Consider the following 22796-nt stretch of genomic DNA (forward strand, 5'->3'; position numbering starts at 1 on the left):
TTTCTTCTAAAAACAAAACATAACAAACAAATTTCTAAAGACGTATGGAACAGCAATTAATCACAATAACATTTGTTACTGAATTTTAGATAAACATGGACCAATGAAATCGACGTTTTATTCATACTTCTAGGCCATTGAACAACAGTTGGACACCATACAAAATTATTTGCCAGTTTTCAAGTTGATTCGACGTCTTTTAATGGTACTTTTCCTAATAAGTTGATTGTCTTTTTTGGTTTAGGGCAGTCTTTATATCTTCAACTTTTAAAAGATATTTTTTTAATTAATTTACATTTATTCAACGCTATGTACTTCATAAACATAAACAAATATTAAAATATTTCATCCCAAACAGATTTATTCTATTTAGATTTATTCTATCCCAAACAGAATTCATACTAAAAAAATTCAATATAAAACGTAAATCGTAATCCTATTCAATTGTATGTGGGAACTACCAAAATAGATGTACAAACATATTCGATAGAAGTTCACCTTACATTATCATCTGATTCAAAACGGCACACACACACTGTAACACAGTGTGTTCATTCGAGCAAATCGCGACAAACCCACTCCAAACGCGTTGTAATCTGTGTAATGGTGGTAAGCGTACATTCCAACACACAGAACACAGTGGGAGAACGTTTCAACTTTTATCTTTATTTGTTTTGCAATTTTTGAAAATTTAACATTTTCTTTATCACCAATGTACTGAGTTCATTGCATCTTATGATATAAAAATAAATAAATAAATTTAAAACCATGTTTTCTCTTTATTCAAATAAGATTAACTTAACCGAAATAACTGAAACTCAAGAAAAATACGAAAAATCACGCAAGTCAGTCCTTTAAATGCAAAACAATGTTATCAAACCACCCAAAAAAGGCCCAAAACAATTGATTTTCATGTGTCAAGATATCCGCTATCGGAATTCCGCTCACACCATCATATTGTGACGGCTCACCGTGCGTGTTTTGGTGTATTGTGGCGGTTTGTTCGGAAGCGTACAAGTATTAACCCGTGCGAACGTCCGTACAGTCGGTGTGTGAGCTCGAACGGAACGGAACGGAATAGTTAGTAGTAGAACAGTGATAGACCGCACAGCAAGCAAAAAGGTGAGTGTACGGCTGTGTAGAAGCTGCCCAGAGTGTTGTGCTCGTTAAGATTTTCTGTTCCTTAGATCCGATTTTGAAAGTTGAAGGTATTTGTGGCGACACAGCGTGGACACGTTGTCAACAGCGATTGGTTCTTTAGAGGTGCTCTCTGTGTGTGTCTGTGTGCGACTTCTTACGTCGAAATTTGTAATCACAGAAATTCTCAAACTATTTTTCGTCGAACAATTAACCTCCACGTGCCACGTTCCAAGAACCGTTCCAAATCGCACGATGATCGTCTTTCGGGACGTTTACTTCCAACGTGGCGCAGTTGTAGAATTCGCCCTCGGACCGGGCCTGTCTAGCGGCTGCAAACGTCATCGCCACTTTTCCCTATCAGCATGTTTTTGCGTGCGTGCGAAGGTTTAGGTGTGTGTCTGTTTGGGGGAGAGTGAAACCGAGATAGAGCAGAGCGAGATGAGCAAAACGGCGAGATGAGAAGCAGCTAAAAGCTGGCTTGAGTTAAAGCGAGACGGCTCGATTTGTGACGTTGGTGGTGGTGGTGGTGGTGGTTGCAACATAAGCAAGTACGGCATGAACCGGTCCCTTGCAACCACCCTCTGCAAACCCTGCCGCAAGCACAGTGAACGTATCCGGGGAAGGAGGCGAGTTTGTTACTCCCCTCCAGGGGCGCACACCGAGATAGGACGGCGCGCATAAGTCGCGAAGAAAGTTTACTGCCCGGGAGCAATCTGGACTACTTTCAATCTGCTCGCTGTCGACGGCGGTCGCCTATACCTCGTCGCTTCTTGTACAGCTCAGTGCGTCCTCAGCTCTGTTCCACACGAGTACCGGGTCTTTGCCGCGGTCGGATTCTTGCGGTGCGTGCTTGTGGCGTTGTTTGTTGTTAAGCTTGGCATCAGTTTTTGCTGTCCACTATTAAGCTCCGCTTAGATATTGCAATTGTTTTTTTTTTTCATTTTCTGTGCTGTGTCTGTTTAGTTAGAAAAAGAGTGCAACGAAAACGAGCGAAAGGTTAGTAGTGTTCGCAAAAACATCGTTCATGAGAAATCGCATTCCCGGATCCTCGCCGGAATAGATCCGGTTTTGGCGCTGCAAACCGGATAAATGGGTGGCATTCTCTGTCGAACGCAGAAAAACAACGCCCGGTTGGGGCGGTAGTGGAAAAAAGTGAACGTTTCGAACACCTTCCCGGGAGATGCCGAAAACCGGCGGCAGCCAACATGAGTGGAGCGACCGTATTCCAGGTGTTTCCATGAGGGCATGTACCAATGCCAGCCAAAGAGCTAGCTTTCAAATGCCGTTATAAAACGGAAAGAGGGTGACGATCGTTTATCGAGCTCCGTCTAATGTCTACGAACAAGGAGAAACACGATCGTGGTGTGCATAGTAGGTGATCGTGCTGGAGAGAATACGCAGTTGTTTTTATGTTTTAGTACACAACTGGTAGAATGCAACATTCCAAGTTAAGGGAATGCATGTGCCCTTTTTAGGCGCGAGGATGAGAATGAACCTGGGCAAAGTGGGACACAGCACAGAAACATTGTGCGCTGGCAACTGCATGGTCACGATCACGGACCGATCGTTTGTTGCAGTTCACCTCTGCTGTGTATGTAAGGGGGCAAGTGCAAGGTCAAATTTGCGTTGCATTTATCGCTTGATTATTGGCTTTTGCTAGCGGATTTTTTGTGTTGTTGCTTCTAATTTGCCTTGCTGCTGCGATCGTTACGTAAGCTCTTATCGTGTGGGGAACGCAGCACCACACAAGGCGGAGGAGTGGAAAAGGTCACAACTCACATACGATAACGATAGGGAGTGCACGCGCGGACGCAAATAATCGTGTCTGATTGCGCGAAACATTTGGAAATAATAGAAATACCAGGTGCAACAAGAGATTCACCGTTCTAAAAACAATTTATTAAAAAAGAAACGTAATTAAGACCATGAAATTAAAGTTTAAGAAGATTAACGAAGTTAATTGTTTAATTGATACACAAACATGAAACTTTAGACTTGAGTAATATTGCTAAGTGAGAGATTACTGATGGAAATTAACACGTTTTTCATTCATAATTAATGCAATTTCACCGATAAGCTACAATAACAAATTTATTGTAGCTAGTAAAGCATAGATTTGAGCAATTTGGTTATATAAATACACTGTAGATTCATCTAATTTTGTTTCGTTTTTTTTTTATTGTTCCTAATATACTTTGAAACAACCTTATTTGTGGAATGGTACATTTAGGCAACTATCATTTATTGTAAAATGATACTGTTATAAATGTGTAAAATGCTGAGCTGTTCGGTTCTAACGTTTGGTTACTATTCCTATTAAATACATATCCAACAAGTATGGCTTTTAACATAGGATTATAATAGGAATAGGTTACAAACGTTCCTTATAAGAATAAAGATGAAGAAGGTTTTGGAAGAGATTTCTTCATAATTTGAACATATAATAGGTAAACAGTCAACAAAATGTTGCAGAAAATCACAGATTTATTTTATTATTAGTACAGTTACAGTTTATCCAGTTTATACCTAAACTTCTCTGGAATGAGAGTCTCAGTACTAACTTAAACTGTGAACATAATCTCCACACTTCTATTATGATTTGTCCTGTTTTAAATTATCTCCCTATCGCGCGATTCCATTGATTTTACCATTGTCCATTATTTTCCCCTTGCAGAGATGCTTTCCAAACTCATCGTCCTGTCGTGCCTGGTGGCGGTGGCCATCTGCGAGTCCAAGCTGAAGGTGGACGTGGTGAGCGTGCCCGAGGGCTGCACCGTCAAGTCGAAGAACGGCGACATGCTGACGATGCACTACACCGGCAAGCTGACCGACGGAACCAAATTCGACTCCAGGTAGGTGCTGATGGTGGTGAAAATGTGTTAAAACGACCTCCGCCGAATGGTCTAATTATGGTGAACCTTAACAGTACGGTTGCACGGCGTACTGAAGCGCGGCTTATCAGCGTTCGCCGATGCATTTGAGGGAAAATTGATGCTACTCTCTCTCTCTGTGCACAAAACACACTCACACACGCGAAGGGGTTGACACGGTAACATTCGACTGATAATCCGTCGGCGGTCCCATTTTTCGGTCCCCACCGGTCAGCCAACGGTGAGAGGTGTCAATAGGTGCCACCACAGACGCATTTTGTCACTCACTTTTCCTCGTGACCAACGGTTTTACATCGCTTTTACGTCCCAACCGGTCGAATGCAGTGTGCGCGTGTGTAAAGACAGGCAAGGGGCAATACATTCTACAATTTGCCATAAATTACCAATCTCTCAATAAAGCTTTTCACACGTGACGTTGCTGCGTAGTTGCTGAATGGAAAACCGCATTGCGTACGGCTACAGCGTGTCTGGGTCGGGGTGGTTTGGTGATCTTTATGCAGCTGATGAGTCGGCCAACCGAACATTGTGCTCGGCTGAAGCTGCTTTTATGCTGGGGAATAATTCGCGATGTTTATCAGGATGTTTTTTGATTTATGGTAACATCGAGACGAAAATTGTACAGATTAATTGTTTTGATTAAAGGTAGCTGCGTGCATTATGGTCAATAAGTTGTTTAATTTAATATTCTATATGTTCAATTATGTATAATTATGTATAATAGTTTTCTCACAATTTTTCATTCTTTTTTGTCATGTTATTCAAAGTTTTATTCGTAAAAACCTCAATCTTCTAAGCAATTATCTTACCTACCGCATCAAACGCACCTGCAAAGAACCTCCCCCTTTGTCACGAACATGAGCGATTTGGCCTCATCATTTATGAATGAGCAACAGCCCTTGAGGAATCGGCCAAGGCGGGAGCGTATTTTTTCGCCCGCGCCCGGTACGCACCATCAGTAAAACGATTTACGACAACCCCTCCGCGAGAGTTTGGCCATATAAGACCGTGTAGCCTCCGGACCGTTTTGATGCTTCGTGGGTTTGCAGATTTATGTGGGAATAATACCACCGTTTCTTGAGTGACTGATTTTTCCGGAGAGACTCACTGGTAAGCAAGGGGTTTGGGGTGTTGGGGGAATCTATTTGGGCACAGGTTCATCTTTCGGGTGGCAAACGGAAAAGCACTTCCGATACGGTAGAACGGTGGCTGTCGTGTCCGGTGCTATTTGCATTCTGTGCTGCATCGAAAGAACGAACTGAAGCCGAAGCGAGACAGCGATTGTGTATTGTTACGGAGAGGGGATGACACCGTAACACTGATCTGATGTAGAGCCTGCAAATGACAGCAGGTCGTTCTGAGGGGAAGAGGTTAGCACAATACTGCGAATTAGTTACAGTTTGTAATCGAGCTTGAACTGAAGCGTGCTTGATGAGCTGTCGATGACTGAACGATTAAAAAAGGGAAAAGGAGTTTTACTTCCAAATCCAAAACTGTTTGTGACAACTTATCGAACAAGAAACCCTTTCTACGATGCTTTAAAACATTGAATACGGGGAAAGTAATGGTTGATGCAAGTAAATAAGGCGCTCTTCACTCAAACACACTGTTGTTTCGCACTAAAAACGACACTCTTTCGTGTTTCATCATCCGAGGACAAACTTTCTCATCATTTAATGCTCATCACGTGCCAGATGCAACCACAAAACCATGAAGATTGGTTCGTGTTTAGTGATCACATCAAATCGTTCCCATCAATTTCAAGTACATGAACCATATTGAAACATTGTTTCGGCGTACCTTTGGTGTCATTAAGCCCATCTTCACTCTCAAAAGCCGCTTATAATCGCGTCATGGCGCCAAGCGTTAATTACTAAGATGAAGGCCAGTGGCAGGCCAACATTTTGGTTTCCACTTGCACGAAAAGAGGCACCAAAAGATCTTTTTGCAGTGGCGACGCATCGTTAATGCGCCAGAAGTAATCACCGATCGCTTACCGTGAGTTTGGAGCGCTTTTTTTTGCAATGCCTGCATGCATAATACATCTTATCCACGTTGAATGCATAACGATTTGAAACGATCCTAACGACACTAGCAAGCTTTGGCAAAACCCAACCAAGACGCACCCGAGCCTACCGTTCAATTATTCAAACTATCATCGCTGGCCGAATAGTTGAAGAGTCTTCGCGCATCCCGCACATCGAAGTGCAGCAAAACGGTGAAGGTATTTTTATCGCTGCGTTTCACACTGCGTTTTAGTGCCATCGGTCGGTGCGCATATTACGTAAAGTTCGCGACCCAAACACTCATCGGTCCTGAGGAGCGGTGGTCCCGAGGGCAATCTCCTACAAATCGTCTAACGATTATGTGTGACTGGACCGCCCGGCTGCGGTTTGCGCTGAAGAATTAGGGAATGTGTGTGTGGGTTTTTTTACTGTTACAGCCACGGACGCGGTGTACTGATACTGAGTACTTTCACTTCCACATCGTTTTCGTGTTTAACAGGACAAGCGTTTTGAAAAGGCTTCACGGCATGGTGGCGCCAGCAGACGCAGCTGGTGACGTGCTTTACATCGTGATTAACGCAACGAACAAAAACAAAAGCAAGAGAACTGTCACTTTTTTAGGGGCAAAACGCCACACTTGAACAAACATAGAAATTGTGCAAGTGGAGCTTCCGTTTTGTGCAGAAAAAAACGGACATTCCACCAAATGAAGATAGAAAGTTGGTTAGTTTTTTTTTTGTTATTTAGCTTCCTTCTTAGGACACACTGTAGTATAGCATTTTGGTGCTGCTACCACAGAGGTCGCGTGGATTAAATCGTGCCGGAAGGCGGGCATGATGCTCCCCGATCGTTGTTAGTAGACAAAGAGAGAGAGAGAGAGAGACAGGGAGAGTGCTTTGAAATAGAAAGCCATAATCACGAAGTCACTGTTTGCTTCGTGATGCAGGAAGGCATCTGCCCTTCGAAATGGAAAAGGGAAGTGAAATGCATGGGTTTTATTTCCCGCCACCAGTGAGAAACACGTGGGAACTACTGTTCAAACGTCTAACAATGCGGCGCCGAAGAAAGAAGAGAGTACGAAGGCTCACAAAAAAAAACAAACACGATGAGCATAACTCTGTTGCATGCGGGTTATTGGCGTCTAACCGAAACTGCATTGGTTGCGCACTTTAAGCGGATATTTGCCCCGACCAGACGCGCCGGAATGGGGAAACAATCGTTCCGCCTCCTTTGGGAGTGAATAGAAAAAAAATGGGTTTGTTTAATTGTTAAGCACTGTGCACACACGTTTCCATGTAATGCTCCTGGTAAGGTGTAAACAGCAACGGCGGGCGCGCTTTTACATCACCGATATGGTTGGGTGGATTATCTGATACGAGCACCTTCATTAGCACCCGATGGGGTAGCTCCACACAGTGAATGATGTTATTTTTCGAACAAAAATGTACGGCTCGTTGGCCCTCTGACAGCTGACAGTGGTTTACCCTTTGGAAGGTATTAGGCTTGTTTGATGGAGCCTCAGTGCAGTGAATGTAACCGATGATCATGCGCGTGATAATATGCATATTGTAAAGAGTTTCTGTAGATTAAGTTTGTTGTGCAGTTGTGTTAAATAATTGCAATATTTTTATTGCATAATTCTTTCAAACAGTCTATTTTCTAGTTGCGCAGTGCTTGACTTACGAGGTTCAGCGAATTGTTCAGTACTTGTTGGAAGGAACACCAAGTGACTCATTTATTTTTAATATGGACATGAAACTTTGGTATTCAGTCATAATTTTCAAATTTTACTTTTTTTGGTAAGTTAATAATAATTATTTTAAAAAAATGCTATACTATGCAAACAGCTGATAGGCTGAAATTTCAGACAACAATCTTAAAAGGGAAAGGAGCCCAAAGTCAGAATTTATTTACTTTTTCTTGCTATAATTCCTCGTATACTTCAGAGGCACAATTAAAGCCATTGAGTTTTCTGGTGTAAAGTAAAAAAACAAACAAACTTTATACCGCTCATGTTCTGCATGGAAGATCTGCGTTATCCAGCAAAATACGACACCGCACGTGGTATGCACGCGTGGAAAGGTTAAGAATACTAAGCTTATTTCTCATACCACTGCATGTTTGCGTTATTTGTCTGCATTCCAATGGTTAGTCATCAAGATACATCAATGAATAGAAAATTCGGAAAACACGTGGATTTGTTGCAAGTGAAAAATGTCAACTGAAGCCTTTAAACTCCAACCGAAACATGTTTGCAGAGCTAGTTTCATTCTTTTTTAACTCCTAGCATCAACCAACACAATTGGTCTCTGAACCTCTTACCAGAGGTCATCTTTATTTACTGAACCGGCTCATTTGCACCTTAAGCTTAATGTAGCACCCAAGCGAAAAGAAAAAAAGCTCCTCTTTTTAAAACAACCATCTTTTACCACCGCACGCTTATGTTCGGTAAGATTTATTGTAAAATCTAAATAAAGAGGTCTCCAAGTGTGCAAACTGAAAGAGTGGAGCCTGTAGAACAGTTTCACCCCACTCCCAATGGTCAATTTGAAAATTAATCCGACTTATTCGCAGGCAACACGGAAGAATGTCGTTTGTACCGTTCGCCCGGTAATGTACCCGGTAGTACCCGGAAGCATAAAAACAAGACACACCGTCAATCGCGCCACACAGCACAAGATCGCCATGTCCTGGCTGGGTGTGAGTGTACACTAGCACCCCCTTTTTTTACGAACACGGTGAGCAAAGTAACACAAGCGGTATTTTAGTAGCACTTTAATGTCACCCGCCCGTGTAACGTGTTTATTATTCATGTTGCTGGCGCGAACAGTAGTATGCTGACTGGTTCGCTACAATCCTCCGAGCGAGCCGACGTGATACGATGGTCGGCAAAGCGGTTAAAACGGCGAAGGAAAAAATCTTCTCGAGTATGGGGAAACAAAAATACACATACAAACACAAACGTGTACGTAAAGTGAACGGAAATCGCGAAAAACCACTACTAACCAGTTGGTAAGAACATGATCATCCTCAAAGCGGGAAGCAAGTTTGTCTACCAAAGCTACGCTGGAAAGGGGAAGATGCTTCTTCCTGCACGGCTCAATGCTGGCGCTTCAACATTGCTAAAGAGCCCGGAAAATGGGACATAATATTGCAGCAAAGGCTCGTTGCACACTTTGCTCAGTTGCCCGGTGTGGTCGGACGGATGGTTTCAGTGTAGGTTACACAGCCACGGCATGTACCTCTTTCCTCGGCGGTTCGCATATGTTTTATCGTCCTCGGGGACGAATGGTCTCACATCAGGATATCAAGTTTTGTCATATTACAACCCCTCAACGCCGTTGCGTAGGAGAAAAAAAAAGACGAAAAAAGAGGTCAGGAGACAGCGTTAGCTGAGGAATAGAAAAAAGACGCACCGAAGGCCTGAAAGATGAACTTCAATCTCATCAATTATGAAGCAGATCGCGCTGTTCCGAGATTCTTTCTGCGCTACGAAGCCGGAATTGTTCGGGGATATGCTGCTCGTTGCACGATCGTTTACTAACAGGACATTGTACCTTTGCGTCCCATCAATGCTGCAGAAGCTTCCCGTTTAGTATCGATGGAGCTAAAGCACTTGTTTGGGATTTTTCTTCTTCTCAAAGGGAACGGCAAGAAAAGCGAACTAAATTAAGGACTTTTGCACACGTTCGGGGCAAAAGAGAGGTTTTTTTTGTTTGCTTGCCACCAAAGTCCCATCGGTGGGAATGAGTTTGATTGTCGGGCTGAAAGGGAGAGTAACGAGAAACGTGAGTGATTGCTGATGTAATGCCGGAAAATCACTGCTTCCATTGATGTGCACGTATGGGAGCTTTGGGTAAGAAATTGGGATAACATACAAGGGCGCATTGTTGCTGATGGCAGGGTAAACATGAGAGATGCAAAGCAGCACTGGGAGCTCCGAGGTGAATTCAATCAATCAGGACTCGGTATGCGTTATGCCAGGAATGCTCCAATTTAAGTGTAATTTTCAGGTTAACGATTTTATTTAAATTTAAATCACGAGTAAACCTTATATATGAACATAAACAAGTATGTTTAGCCATGGATAACAATTTTAAAATGGAATTGAAGATTGAATAATTATGAATCAAAGTGTTGTAGTATACATTTTATGTGATAATGGAACTCCTCAATAGATAATTCAGCACTTCAACAACTGAATATATTGATAAAAAAGAACCCTTAAAAAGCTAAATAAAACTGTTATTTTAGTGGAACTATTTTTTATTATTTTTAAGAACTCTTTTTGACTCTAAGGAACTCTCTTAAAACTTAACACTCTCTCTTTTTTACACGCCAAAAACTATCCAAAACTTACATTACCTTTAGACTTTAAACAAGGGATATCTTATACTTTTAAACTATCTAAGAGACATCTAAAACTTATAAATACGAAACAAAGTGAAGTAATTTTTTAACAAAACCAACCTTTTTAGCTGTCCTTAAATTATTGTATACGTAAACATAGATACAATTGTCTCTTCTAAACGCAATTAAAACTATATTGTTTCATCCTTGTCTTTGAAACCATCTCCTCTAAGGACTACCTCAAGTGTTATGACCGTAATCTTACGCCTTCCCCCGTTTACTTTTTTAGCTGCAACTGCAAGTAGCGACAAATTGAAACATAATCGGGTCATTCTGGTCGAGCTGCACGGCAAGCACAGCAAAGTTAATAAATCTCAAAAGAAGGCAGGCTAGCGTTTGCCGCCAACTGCAAGATAAGCGTGCCATGCGAAGGGCTCATAAGAAGCCACCACCGCTGACAGGAGCCGTAATGACATTCTATCGAGCTAATTTCCGGAAATATTGTGACTGGCCTGTGGCATGTCTAGGAGCAGTATCCACCCACCTTGTGTATCTTCTCTGTCTTCACCCCCCTCTTCTTCAGTGTGGTGTCTTGCATCTTATCACACCGAAAGAACGACTATAAAAATGCTGCTTTCGCATCGTAGAAAGTTTCAATTTTTATGACAAGACACTTTACGCTCCGCTGCGTGTAGGTCGGGCAGCGCTCGTCTAGCCGCGTGGTCAGACCACGGGACCAAGAGATAGGAAAAGAATCTCCTCAGTCAAAGGGTAGCAATATGTCATCAACCGTCTTGATGAGGATGCTGAAGGGGATTTTGTTATGAACTTTTACCACTCATACCACCCAAAACGCTCACGTGATGGAGTTAGGATGTGTGCGTTATTATTTGAGCTTCCTGCTACGCCACAGAACGATTCCACCACACTAACGGAGGAAAAGTGATAAATTAAGCGTTCTTATGGCGCCTCTCTGCTCTTCACACACTTCCCGTTCCGTCCACAGGATGTCGTCATAACATCATTATAAAATTTTCAACCGCTTCAAAACACCGTGCCACGAGATTCATGCACTGAAGGTGGAAAATGTTTTATGAGTGGGAAATTTGTTTCCCATTTGATCTCGCTTCTCGTGTGCACGTTTGCCACACAACCTTTGTGCTTGCTACCTTGTACCGTGGTCCTGCCGTGTAGGCCCGTTACACGTTAGCCGTAGGAGTTTGCATGCTTGCCTGTTTGCCAGCCCGCTTTTCCGGTAAATCCCTTTAATCGGCCACTCAAGGATGCTCATACATGTGCTATGCGACCGTGTTCGAGCACTACTTCGGGGTGGTTCGTCCCGAGGTTGAAACTTTTGCTCCCGTACCGTAGCTGAATTGCGCGCGTTGTTGTTTCAAGCAATTTTATCTCTGTTCGTGGGAAGAGATCCTGCTCCATTGCCTAAACCTATCTGTTTTTGCATTGCACTTCGTAGTCTAAATTGCGGGGAGGTAACAATTTTGCACACAACAACCGCACGGCGTAGCTAGAGCAATGAATGGGGAGGAAATTTCGCAACGGCTGTGGATAAAAACAATTGGATAAATCAGATATTCATGCAAAAAATCTAATATGTATGACTACACTTGTCTCATTTTCATAAGAGCAGTTGGGAGTCCATGGGATCTCCAGCCCCTCAAAAAGTAACCCTAACCGAACCGGTTTTACCCCAACAATTGCAACGCGCACACACGGTCGAAGGGATTACGGAAGCGAAACCTCCAAATCCTGGGCGCGAATAAATGTGGGAGCTTTAGCAGTACAGGGAGGCGATTCTCCTAGCCCAATGTGTCGGTATTTGTTTCCATTGCCATCAACAATTCACAATTGGTTGGAACGAAGGCACCCGCTGGGGGACGCGTTACCACACCGTAATGCTTCGCGAATTCTCGACGAGGACTCGAAGGTGTAATTTTATAGCACATTTACATGCTATAATGTTGGCACAGTGTGATACCAAAGCTCTTTAACATGATCCTTGTTTCAAAGTGTTAAAATTCTTCACCTTTTTTTTTAAAGAAGCCTCTTTAAGAGTTTCGGCCGACTTTCCAATTTTTCTTCCTAAAAAAAAAAGGTTTTTGCTTCTCTTTTTTTTTAATCAACACTTAAAACTTCCCCTGATCGATTGCGCGGTCAGTAAGCGTATTCCTGACATGTAGGTGAGATAAATCTAAACGATTTTGATGAAGTAGTCAAGCGAAAGCCTCATGTGCTGCGCTACTCCTGCCTCGATGCATAATGTATCAACCCAAAGGCAATGGTTGTGCCTTCGAGGAAAGGGTTCAAATGAGCACAGGAAAAGAAATGAAACCCTGGGTTGGGTCTTGGAATTCGGGAACGATGGCATCGTAAAATTCAAGTAAGAGCACACACACACACTCACAGTTCTCATTTTGGAGCAGTACAACTATTCTACGGAACGTGTACTGTAACATGTTCCCTGTTTTCATACAAACAAATCTTACAGCTGTGGTCCAACGTATTTTTATAAGGAAATAAAAGGGGGGAAAAGCACCCAACGCCATCCAAATTCGGTTGATAAATTTTTAAACAGATACTGCATGCTTGTCGGCTGCTGACGTATCGACTGTCGACGCAGAGATCACACTGTCCACGGGTGCCCAAGTTCACGCGGCATCTGCTCGCGTGTTCTAGCGTCATAGTAGCGCAAAAAAAAAGCAGCTGCAGCAGTATCGCTCCCTGTCATCCTGGCGAAGATAAACGCGAGAGTGCAAATAAAACACAGCACAAAGAAAGCAAAGCAGTCGCTCCCCTGCCTGTCATTTGAGCAGGGCTGTCAACAGGGTACAAAGTTTGGCGACACTTTCCCCATCACTTTCCTGGTCACACAATTGTGTGGAGGTTGTTGAGGGTGATAAAAGTTTTAGTCGCTACAGCGATTTGATCGATCGAATAGGCGACGGATCGGTTGGGAAACAAGTTTTTCGTTATGTTTTGAACGAGCTTTTGGAAATTTAATTGAACGAAACTTTACTGAATGGTACAGCTGGGCTGAATTAGTAGGTTAGCAAATTGAATTAAAGCTTAACTTAATTGAGAAACTGTGTTACAAAGGTTATTTTTTCCAAAAGTGCTACAAAAAGCATTGTTCTTTGAAATTTAATGACTGCAACTGTATATTCATTTCTCTTTTTTACATCTTACTCAAGTTGAGCTTCTATATTACTTGTTTATACATCTAAATGTGGCCAGAGTGTGTAACTTTAGACAATTTACCTCTATATCCTTATATCTCTTTTTCCTGTGAGGTTTATGATGATTAAATCAACCAATATTAAAATTTATTATTTTTATATGTGACCTAAGATGAACCAAGGCCCTTTTAAAATTTAAATTTGTGTTTACATGTTGTACAAGTGTTCATTCAATTATTAATGAATTGAGTATCATACATGAAGCAATGATTGAGACAGCTTATTATGTTAAAGGTGTATTTTAGGCTCTAAAGTATCATCAATCTAAAGACTTAAAATATAATTCAAAAAATTAAAACTTGTTAAGAGCAACAGAGGAAATGGCATCAAAAGCTACATCATCATAATTTCCGCGAGTCTCTGTGAAATTGTGTATTAAAATTTACATCATTCTTCAAGCCCTTGCAAAAAAACACTGACCATTTTGTGCTCAATCATACAAGGTACACCAGACGGAAGAATCCTTTTGCTAGATATACAACCAAATCATAAACGTAAATAATGTAACGCTGACCTGGGATCCTTGGTTACTTAAAGCAACAGCCTCCGCTGTACTGTTGTGCTCTTCCTTGGTACTTACCTTTAACCCTGTGCGCTTGTATTCTGAACAGTGCTGCCGTAAGTACCACACTACATACATAGTTTTTATGTCATCCCACAGTCTACCGAAATGGGCAACAACGAACGTCAATTGCGTCGTAAAATAAAGCCCCACGGTGGTGCGGGATGTGTGTTTTCTGTTCACTCCCTTGCCGTATCTTTAAGAACAAATTTGCAACATCCGGTACAAGCTCTCTCGATACTTTTTGCTGCATTTGCACCCTGCAATGGGGTACATAAATTCGATCGGTTGGATTTTTCGTGTCGTTATTTTATGGTTATGGTTATTGATATATTTATGGCGACAGTTTTGAATATTTGTTGATTCCAGAGGTTGAGCGGGGGAAAGAACTCTTTGACACAATATTGTTACAGGAAGAAAAGCATCTTCAATCTACGCCAAAAAGGTGTTGTGTGATTTGAATCGCTACAATTGGCTGTAGATGCTACTTTTTGTACGGTACAGTTATGAATCAATTCGTTTAATTTCAACCCGGATGTGCTTTGAGTCATAATGTCTTGATTTACCTGTGACCTACGCGAACGACTTACCCTCAATTCTCTCTCCTGCACAACAACAAAAACACAAAGAGTCTCCTCTCCCGAATATGGTTCATTCACAACTTTCACCTGCCTATTTTTACATTCTCCATCACATTACAACAAAACTGGGACGGTTCAAGATCATTCCAGCACGGGTCGAAAGTGCCATCAAATGCCCACTCACCGCAGCTTTACTGCACTCCGCCGCCAAAGGAAGTTTATATAATTCTTATTTTTTTATTCCCCCCGTTTTCACACTTAAATCACCCCGGATCGGACGGCCAAGCACGGCCCGGGTGACGTGTGCGAAATTTCTCCACACAATTTCTGATGACCACAATTAGTCTTTGTGTACATCCGGAACCGGAGCAGCCAGACATTTATTTGCCACCATTTGCCGTCTGTCATCCCGCTATCCGGAGCCACGGAGTGACGGAAGGAGGCGCCTAATTTGGTGGATGATTTTTAATTGCCTCAATCAACATGACACGACGACGATGAACCGTCCTGCGTGGAGTGTGTCTTAGGGAAACGATTTTTCCTGCTCCTACTCCTCCAAATTCCACTGGGGCATTCCGGCAAGAAAACACTTGCAGCCCTCTCCGCTTTCACAAAATTGTGGAGCACAATTCCTGGAGGAAACCACGGCGACGAATAAATCCTGTTGCTCCCATCCAAGGTGACAACCGACACCGCAAAGCGAGCCACGACGTCTTGCCGAAGGAGCGTGCTTCGGGAAGGATTTGGTCGAAAAATGATCCTCCCAATTCCGGTTTGTGTGAGGCCCGGGACATACAGTCTATTGCTTGTCTTGTCTATGTACCTTGTTTTTTTGGTGGATGTGGTGGCTCTGGTTTACATATGATTCCTGGCCAACAGGGTATTTCCGTGCCTCGGTACACGAGCAGACAGGGTTCATTCCGGCAGAAACATCGGGCTGTGCCGGGATGCTAGAGTGGAAGACACTGTCACCCACGCTGTCGAGCTCGGCTCGGTGACACATTTCTTGAGCGAGATAATGTAGACATTGTCAACCTTTGGCTGGCAGTATGTGCGGTAAGCTCCCAGGGACCGGTAGCATTTGTTTATGAATGTCATTTTTCATGTTTTTCCAAGCGCAACATTTGTTTGGGGGAAGAAAGCTTCATCCTTCAGGGAACGGGGGAAAACTCCTCAAATATGGCAGGTCTAATTTAAAGTATAAGGTAATCATCTATTTTTGCAAGAAGCAAACACTTCTTTAATGCCGAAGGAGAAACAAATAGGTGAAACAGAATTGGAAAAAAATTGTTTATAGAAGTACTAAAGTATAAGGAAATTGTAGAAAAAGGTTAACTAAATTGAATTGTAAATTTTGTACACAAAACATAAGGAAAATTGTAACTTTTTACCAAAAAAACATAGAAACAAGCAAAGAAAGAGATTCTTAAGAAAACAAAGCGCGTAGAACTTTGATATTATCTCAAAATGGACAAGAAAACATTCAAACAAAAACAGTACAGCAAGAATCTTTGAGAAAGAAACGACGAACTTGCAAGTATGTAAACTTTGTAAACAAAAATGGCTATGACCGTGAAATGTAAATTTGAATAGCATTTAGGAGCCACAAATTCATTCTTTATCTGGTATGCGCGAAAAATCTCACACAGAGTGAAATACAGAGCAAAATGACAGGTGACGTTAATGGGTTGGGAGATATACAACTTCCGCTTTTGATGTTCATTCAATAATTGAGTACCTTTTGAATGATGATGATGATGATGATGATGATGGTCCCTCCACTTTCCCCTTCAAAGGTTCGAGAAGGACGAAATTATCTTAAAGATATTTAGGTATAAAACTGAAAGTAATATTTCTACATAACACTGAAGCAGAACAATCACTTAATTGAAGAATAGATGAACTATTGACCGAGAATTAACGAAAGGCTTGACATTAGAGATCTTGGAATGATTTACTTGCGCTTTTTCATTTGTTTACGTTTCTCATCTGCTGGATGTGGTGAGGTCTGCTATTTGTCAGATATTTCACGTGTAATAAATGTCAGCTGTAAAATAGCTTACTTCGCTAGATATTTAACTTGATGTGGCCGTTCAGTGAACATTATGTCTTCTTGTGACCCCATTTTGATGACAAGGCTTACAAAAACTGTAAATTATAGCTCAAAAGTACGTCTTGTGCCTTATCAATTACACTGAAGATACTTTCACATCATGAATATGATACAACATGCTTCCACTATTCTGAAGATTCCTCTATTCTTCTCTATTTATTCAATAAATCAACCATTTGCTAGGGTACCCCAACAATATCAGTATCGTTCGTACTCAATGCAATGCTTCTTCCACAATTCTTTCCATCAACCACCACCACCACAATTGTATGCATCCAAATGGATGGCCAAAAGATGAGCACCGTACAATTACGTAGCAGCTGGACTGCAAATATATTCGCGATCGTTCCAAACCCTTCAAACCGGTTCCATGACACGAACCGTTGCGTAACCACGGTCAACCCATCACGTCGTCGTGGTTGTCGTGCACTTTTTTCTGCGATTCACGTACGCATCATCAGCAAACAGCGCGCCAACAGTCGTACATTCTCGCGCAAACATAACGGGTTGTGTCGCACTCCGCCATTGCCTTTGCTGTTCTTTCTTGCCGGAAGAGCAGCGGTTGCGTTGCTTCAGCAACACTCAGCTAAAAAAAATGTGCCACGATGCTTAATTTTTGTCGCATTTTAGCCAACCACGTACGGCTTGTTTCATTCGTTCTTATCAACGTGGACTTTTTAGCTTTTTAAATGCCAAAGAATAACAACAACCGAGTCCATTCGCAAATGAACCGCGTGACTAACCCGGAAAGGAATGGAAGATGAAGAAATCGTAGCGCAAGCTGGCGTTTTCCTTCGATTAGCATCAACAGAACAGCCCGCAAAACGACACTATATTGCCCGTCTGGTGGCCCAGTTCTTGTCTCGCTCCCCACCATCCAGGTACCGTTAGAGAGTCAAGCAGGGTAAATAAAACAGCAACGCGTTGGAGAAAAGTGTAACAGCGAGGCGAAAAGTCGTGCCCTTATGTGCCATGCTCGGTGCTCATAAATAATGCAAACTACTAATTTCTGTCAACGCACGGTTAGGCGGAATGCACCATCAAAGGGTAACACTGAATGTGGGAAAAGGATGGGAGAGGGTTGCATATCGTTTAGCGAGTGGCTCTAACATACTAATGATGGGTACGTTCACTGATAAGGGATGAACAAATATAGATCAAACCCGTGAGTGGCTAATTGTCGACGTCATAGGGGTCGCCTTTCCTGTAGTTCGCTCGTGATGATTCACTGCATGATACCAGACAGTGAAAGTCGAAGATACATTGAGTTTTTTGGTCATTTGAAACAGTTTGCTTTGTTTTCTATCTTTTCCTTTCTTAACAATTTACTGTAATGAATATTTATAAACACTAAATATTTGCTTCTCACAATGAAGTAACTGATGTTTTAAATGGAGAACTTTGAGTCATAGAGATCATATTTTGTATGTATCAATTTCAAATTTAGACACATTTTATAGATTTCTTCAGAATAATTTAAAATTTTCACAAGAGCTGCATTCTCTAACAGAGTTTTCAAACATTTAATTTAAAATGGAATAGTATCTTTGCTATTTATTTGTAATAAACATTAATTAAAAATTAATAATAAAGCAAATTAATATGTTTTACTTTATTATTTTTTATTGTGATAGAAGCTTGCTTTATTGTTATGATTAACAAATAAACATTTTAGATAAATTTATATGAATGTAAAAGAGCTTTTCGTTCAAAGAAATAATTATTGTTAACAAAAACATCGATTAGCCAACCTCACTTTACATTGTATTTCAAACAGTGTCAGCACGAAACAAAGAATCTGGATGGAATACAAAATCTTTAAAATCAATTTTTTTTTCTTCAAAAATATCATTCCGGACAGCTCCTCCAGTCAGCTGTTTACTGACGCCGACTGGTGAAACAAATTAAAGTAAAGTTTTGTGCCAGCCCCATTTCAAGCCCCATTTTTGAGCCCAGGCCCTCCTCCGTGTTGCAGTGCACCAACTGCCGGGGAGTCATGATTATTTGATTTTATTACACCACCATTCCGGTGAATAATTCCACGTACCACGTCGAAACACCAGCTGGACCATCATAAGATACCTCAAACCTACTCGCTCCCGTCTGCACTGACTCCTGCAGCCCAACGAACCCCCCGGTCCAATCGTCTCCAATGTCAGCGAAACTGGGAAGTGGTGCGAAGGGGTTTAAAAAATTTAGATATTCTCCACCAGCAGTGGCAGCCGTAATCGTAGCATCCGCAACACTTCCGATGCTCGCTCAAGAGATGGCTCGACCCCGTAGGGATCGGAAAGGTCTTAAAATCCTCTCGGCCCGGGCTTAAGACTAGGATAATTCGTTTGCGAAAGTTATTTGTTTTTGCTTCGAGCTATCAAACACGCGCAACCGTTCCGTCCAGCTGCAGAGCTGCACTATTTACAACAGTGTGTACTGGGGTTAAAGGGTGACTAAAGCCTCTCCCGGGCGGTGTTTCCATTCCTCCAATACTTTCACAAAGTGGTGACTCGACGCGCGAAAAAGGACTGTACACACGCTTTCACGCAAAGTGATTTGATGGCACGGTGCAGTTCCGGTCCAGTTCGGGACGGAATGCTGCTCTTACTCTCTATCTCCCTCTCGTGGGTCGATTTGTTTTTCAAATGGCCTCACCAACTCACATCAAATAAATCGAGAAGAATTTCTTTCCTCCCCTAGGGGCTGGAAACATTTCCTTTCCCAGTAGCGATTTCGGATCGACGCTGTAACCCTTCCGTCCGAATAGTTGCTGAGTGTATGAAAGTGTGCAAAGAAAAAAAACAGCGAAACATCTTGTCGAACGACGAGAAGACGATATAAATGGACTGCCGGGAGATTGCACCCGTCGGAAGGGCAAGAGGATGGGGCGAAACCTCACGGATATTATTATCACCGTGGCCGCCGCTCCGGGTGTATCGGGATGCAAGAAGTGTTTTCGCTACGGCCAAACCCGAAAGTAAAAACCAATCGAACCACTGCTCAATTATTAATGCTAACAGTTTTGCCGAACCTGTTCCCTTCGATCCCAATCAACATGTCACGGGGGGGTGTGGCAGGTTTTTTCGCTCACTCATGTGTAGGGAGCACAACATCAATTGGTGTAAAATGTGAGCAAGAGTTTTATTTTGCACCAGCGTGGTTTGAAAAAGTGCTTTCCGCTTTTCAGACGGATCTGCAAGCTGTTCGTTCTACCGTTCGGGGCTTGGAATTCTTATTTCAATTTTCCACCAACGAATCTTTCCGATTTATTTTGGCTCCTTCTGGGTAAAACACACCTACCGACGTGTCAGTTAAAGGTGTGAGAGCGTCCTTATTCCGTATCGATTACACCCTTTTCCGCTTCGGAGGCTGGGAAAACATCGCCAAGAAAGGTTGTGGCATGTGTTAATATTTGCTTTTAATTACAAAAATAACATTCAAGCTTTACCACGTAGCGGGAAACGACCGAGCGTGAGAAACGGAGGAAGAGAGCTAAGAATTTGGGGTTTCTCCATCTTTTCTCCATTGTTTAATTATTGGAACCAAATGTTTTGGGGGGAAAAGGGCACAATGGTAAATTTTATGTAATTTTCCTATCAACGAACAGTGTTTGAAGTGGATTTAGTGTGATACTTGCTCGCGTTGGTTCGTAAGCTTACGTGTAATTATTTCATTTATTATTGCTACAATGTGAGTTTCGCCAGCTTAGTCTTCTTGTTTCTTGTCTTAGTTGATGTTTTCATTGGCAAAAAGTGTAGAATATTAATAACACTGAGCCGTTTTTTAATGGAACAGTCTGTATTTATCAATTATATAAATAATAGCGGAATACGGAGCAAGAGTGCCACCAAGCATTTTTCCTTAAAAACTTTAGTTCAATGATCAATTGTGTACACAGTTGGTTGCTTTCGAATGACTAGGTATACTGAGCCGAATTTCATATAGACCAATCGATATTTCCCATTGTTTTGAACTGATTTATGTTGAGTTTCAAAATTGAGCAGAATATTATAATTTTTTAATCCAACCAAATAAGCTCTCAAAAATCATGCGAACAATCAACCGAGAAAATATTTACACCACCGTATAGCTGAGAAAACGTGAAATTTTTTGTGGGGTTAGTTGAAAAAAACATTCTTTTTGTCACTAAAAAATTCAATTTCAAAAAAGTTACAACTTTTGGGGCAAGTGTGCCATCTCTGTTTGGGGCAAGTGTGCCACCATCTTTCATAGGCGCGAGCTGTCAAAAATGTAAAGATTGTTGTAGCGTTCTGCGGTATGGTGCGCTTTTACGAGCGGATTCTACTCCGGAAAAACAGACCAGCAACAATCCATATTGCTACAGTTTGTGATGAAAAAGGGGTTCATTGGTGACTCAAGACATGTAGGAATACATACACTAGTGCCACAAACGTAACTATTTCCAATTATCTAAGAAATACGTTTATTTTAACCAGGTGGCCGTCTTGTCCCATACGAGTGGCACTCTTGCCCCATAGCCCAAAACACAACGTCAGAATTTTAACCTCTTCCACACAAAAAGAAGACCTCACGCAATCTTATTAATTTCCGGTCTCTCTTTCCTTATTACAGCTTCGACCGTGACCAGCCTTTCACCTTCCAGCTCGGAGCCGGCCAGGTTATCAAAGGATGGGACCAGGGACTGACAGACATGTGCGTCGGTAAGTCATCAGCATCAGCCTCATCGTCTTATTCTCCATATTCCAACCAAACTCATCCCTTTTGGTCAACCCCTGCAGGTGAGAAGCGTATGCTGACCATCCCGCCAGAGCTCGGCTACGGTGACCGAGGTGCCGGAAACGTCATCCCCGGCGGTGCCACCCTCGTGTTCGACGTCGAGCTGATCAACATCGGCGACTCGCCCCCAACCACCAACGTGTTCAAGGAGATCGACGAGAACAAGGACATGCAGCTGAGCCGCGAGGAGGTGAGCGAGTACCTGAAGAAGCAGATGGTCGCTGCCGACGGGGGCCAGGAGTCGGAGGACATCAAGAACATGATCGCCGAGCACGACAAGCTGGTGGAGGAGATCTTCCAGCACGAGGACAAGGACAAGAACGGCTACATCTCGCACGACGAGTTCTCCGGACCGAAGCACGACGAGCTGTAAGACTGTGCCCCCCCGCCCTTCCATGGGATAGTGTCCCCTGGCCGTGGGACGTGGACGGGAGCCGTCGTTTCCGTCGGTTTTTTAGTAATTTTATTATAATTATCTTCCACCTTACGTTTTACAAAATACGTCGATGAAATCAACGTCCAACTTACGGTTCTATTTAACGTACGTTAGTTAGTACGCGAGACACAACTCACCGACACTCACAACGCAGACGCAGAGTTGGGGACTTTGTTCGTACGGTTTCGAACAGTTGTTAGTGGTTTGTTGATTTTTGGTAGTTAGTCCTTTTTTGTTCCGTTGAATGGTAGTGTTTCGTTTGTGTCGGGTGGGAAAGCTTTATTTTAAAAGAAACTACACGTTCAAAAAGAGACAGCGAGAGATGCAGTTGCACACTCTAAACAACAGCACATTTCTCCCAAACGGAAACAAACGCACATCATCGCCGTTGCACGGTTCGAGGTGCACATATGCAGCGCATATACCGACAAGCATAAGCAGCATAATCATTCCCATTCGTTTTCTCTTGCTTTCGGTTTTGGTCGTGTAAATACATTCACATCACGCGGAATAGTACTTGGGGGTGGGTGAGCGATCGTGTTTCAGTTTTAGAGGAATATGATTGTAGGAACGCCATTGAGCATTGCGAAAACGTGTCCACATCATCACATGGTAACGACTACAATGTACACGAACAATACATATCACAGGAGCAAGAAGAACAACAACCATAACACACAAACACGGAAAATAAACTATTTGTACGAAAAGGAA

At 42.4% G+C, this 22796-nt stretch overlaps 1 protein-coding gene across 4 annotated transcripts; it reads left to right on the forward strand.

Moving 5' to 3' along the window:
- Window positions 1-960: 960 nt before the first annotated feature.
- Window positions 961-22796, forward strand: LOC1275682 (FK506-binding protein 2). 4 transcript variants are annotated; one of them, XM_314956.5, is made up of 4 exons: window positions 961-1122; window positions 3815-3992; window positions 21482-21570; window positions 21649-22796. In XM_314956.5, exons 2-4 carry the CDS (start codon window positions 3817-3819, stop codon window positions 22017-22019), a joined length of 636 nt encoding a protein of 211 aa, XP_314956.4. In that variant the 5' UTR covers window positions 961-1122; window positions 3815-3816; the 3' UTR covers window positions 22020-22796. The 4 variants fall into 4 exon arrangements, with proteins under 4 accessions (XP_314956.4, XP_061517642.1, XP_061517644.1 ...); XM_061661660.1 differs by having other exon boundaries at window positions 1100-1982; XM_061661659.1 differs by lacking the exon at window positions 961-1122 and adding an exon at window positions 1542-2136.

The sequence above is a fragment of the Anopheles gambiae genome, chromosome 3 (assembly GCF_943734735.2).
Source record: "Anopheles gambiae chromosome 3, idAnoGambNW_F1_1, whole genome shotgun sequence".
NCBI classification, from domain to species: Eukaryota; Metazoa; Arthropoda; class Insecta; order Diptera; family Culicidae; genus Anopheles; species Anopheles gambiae.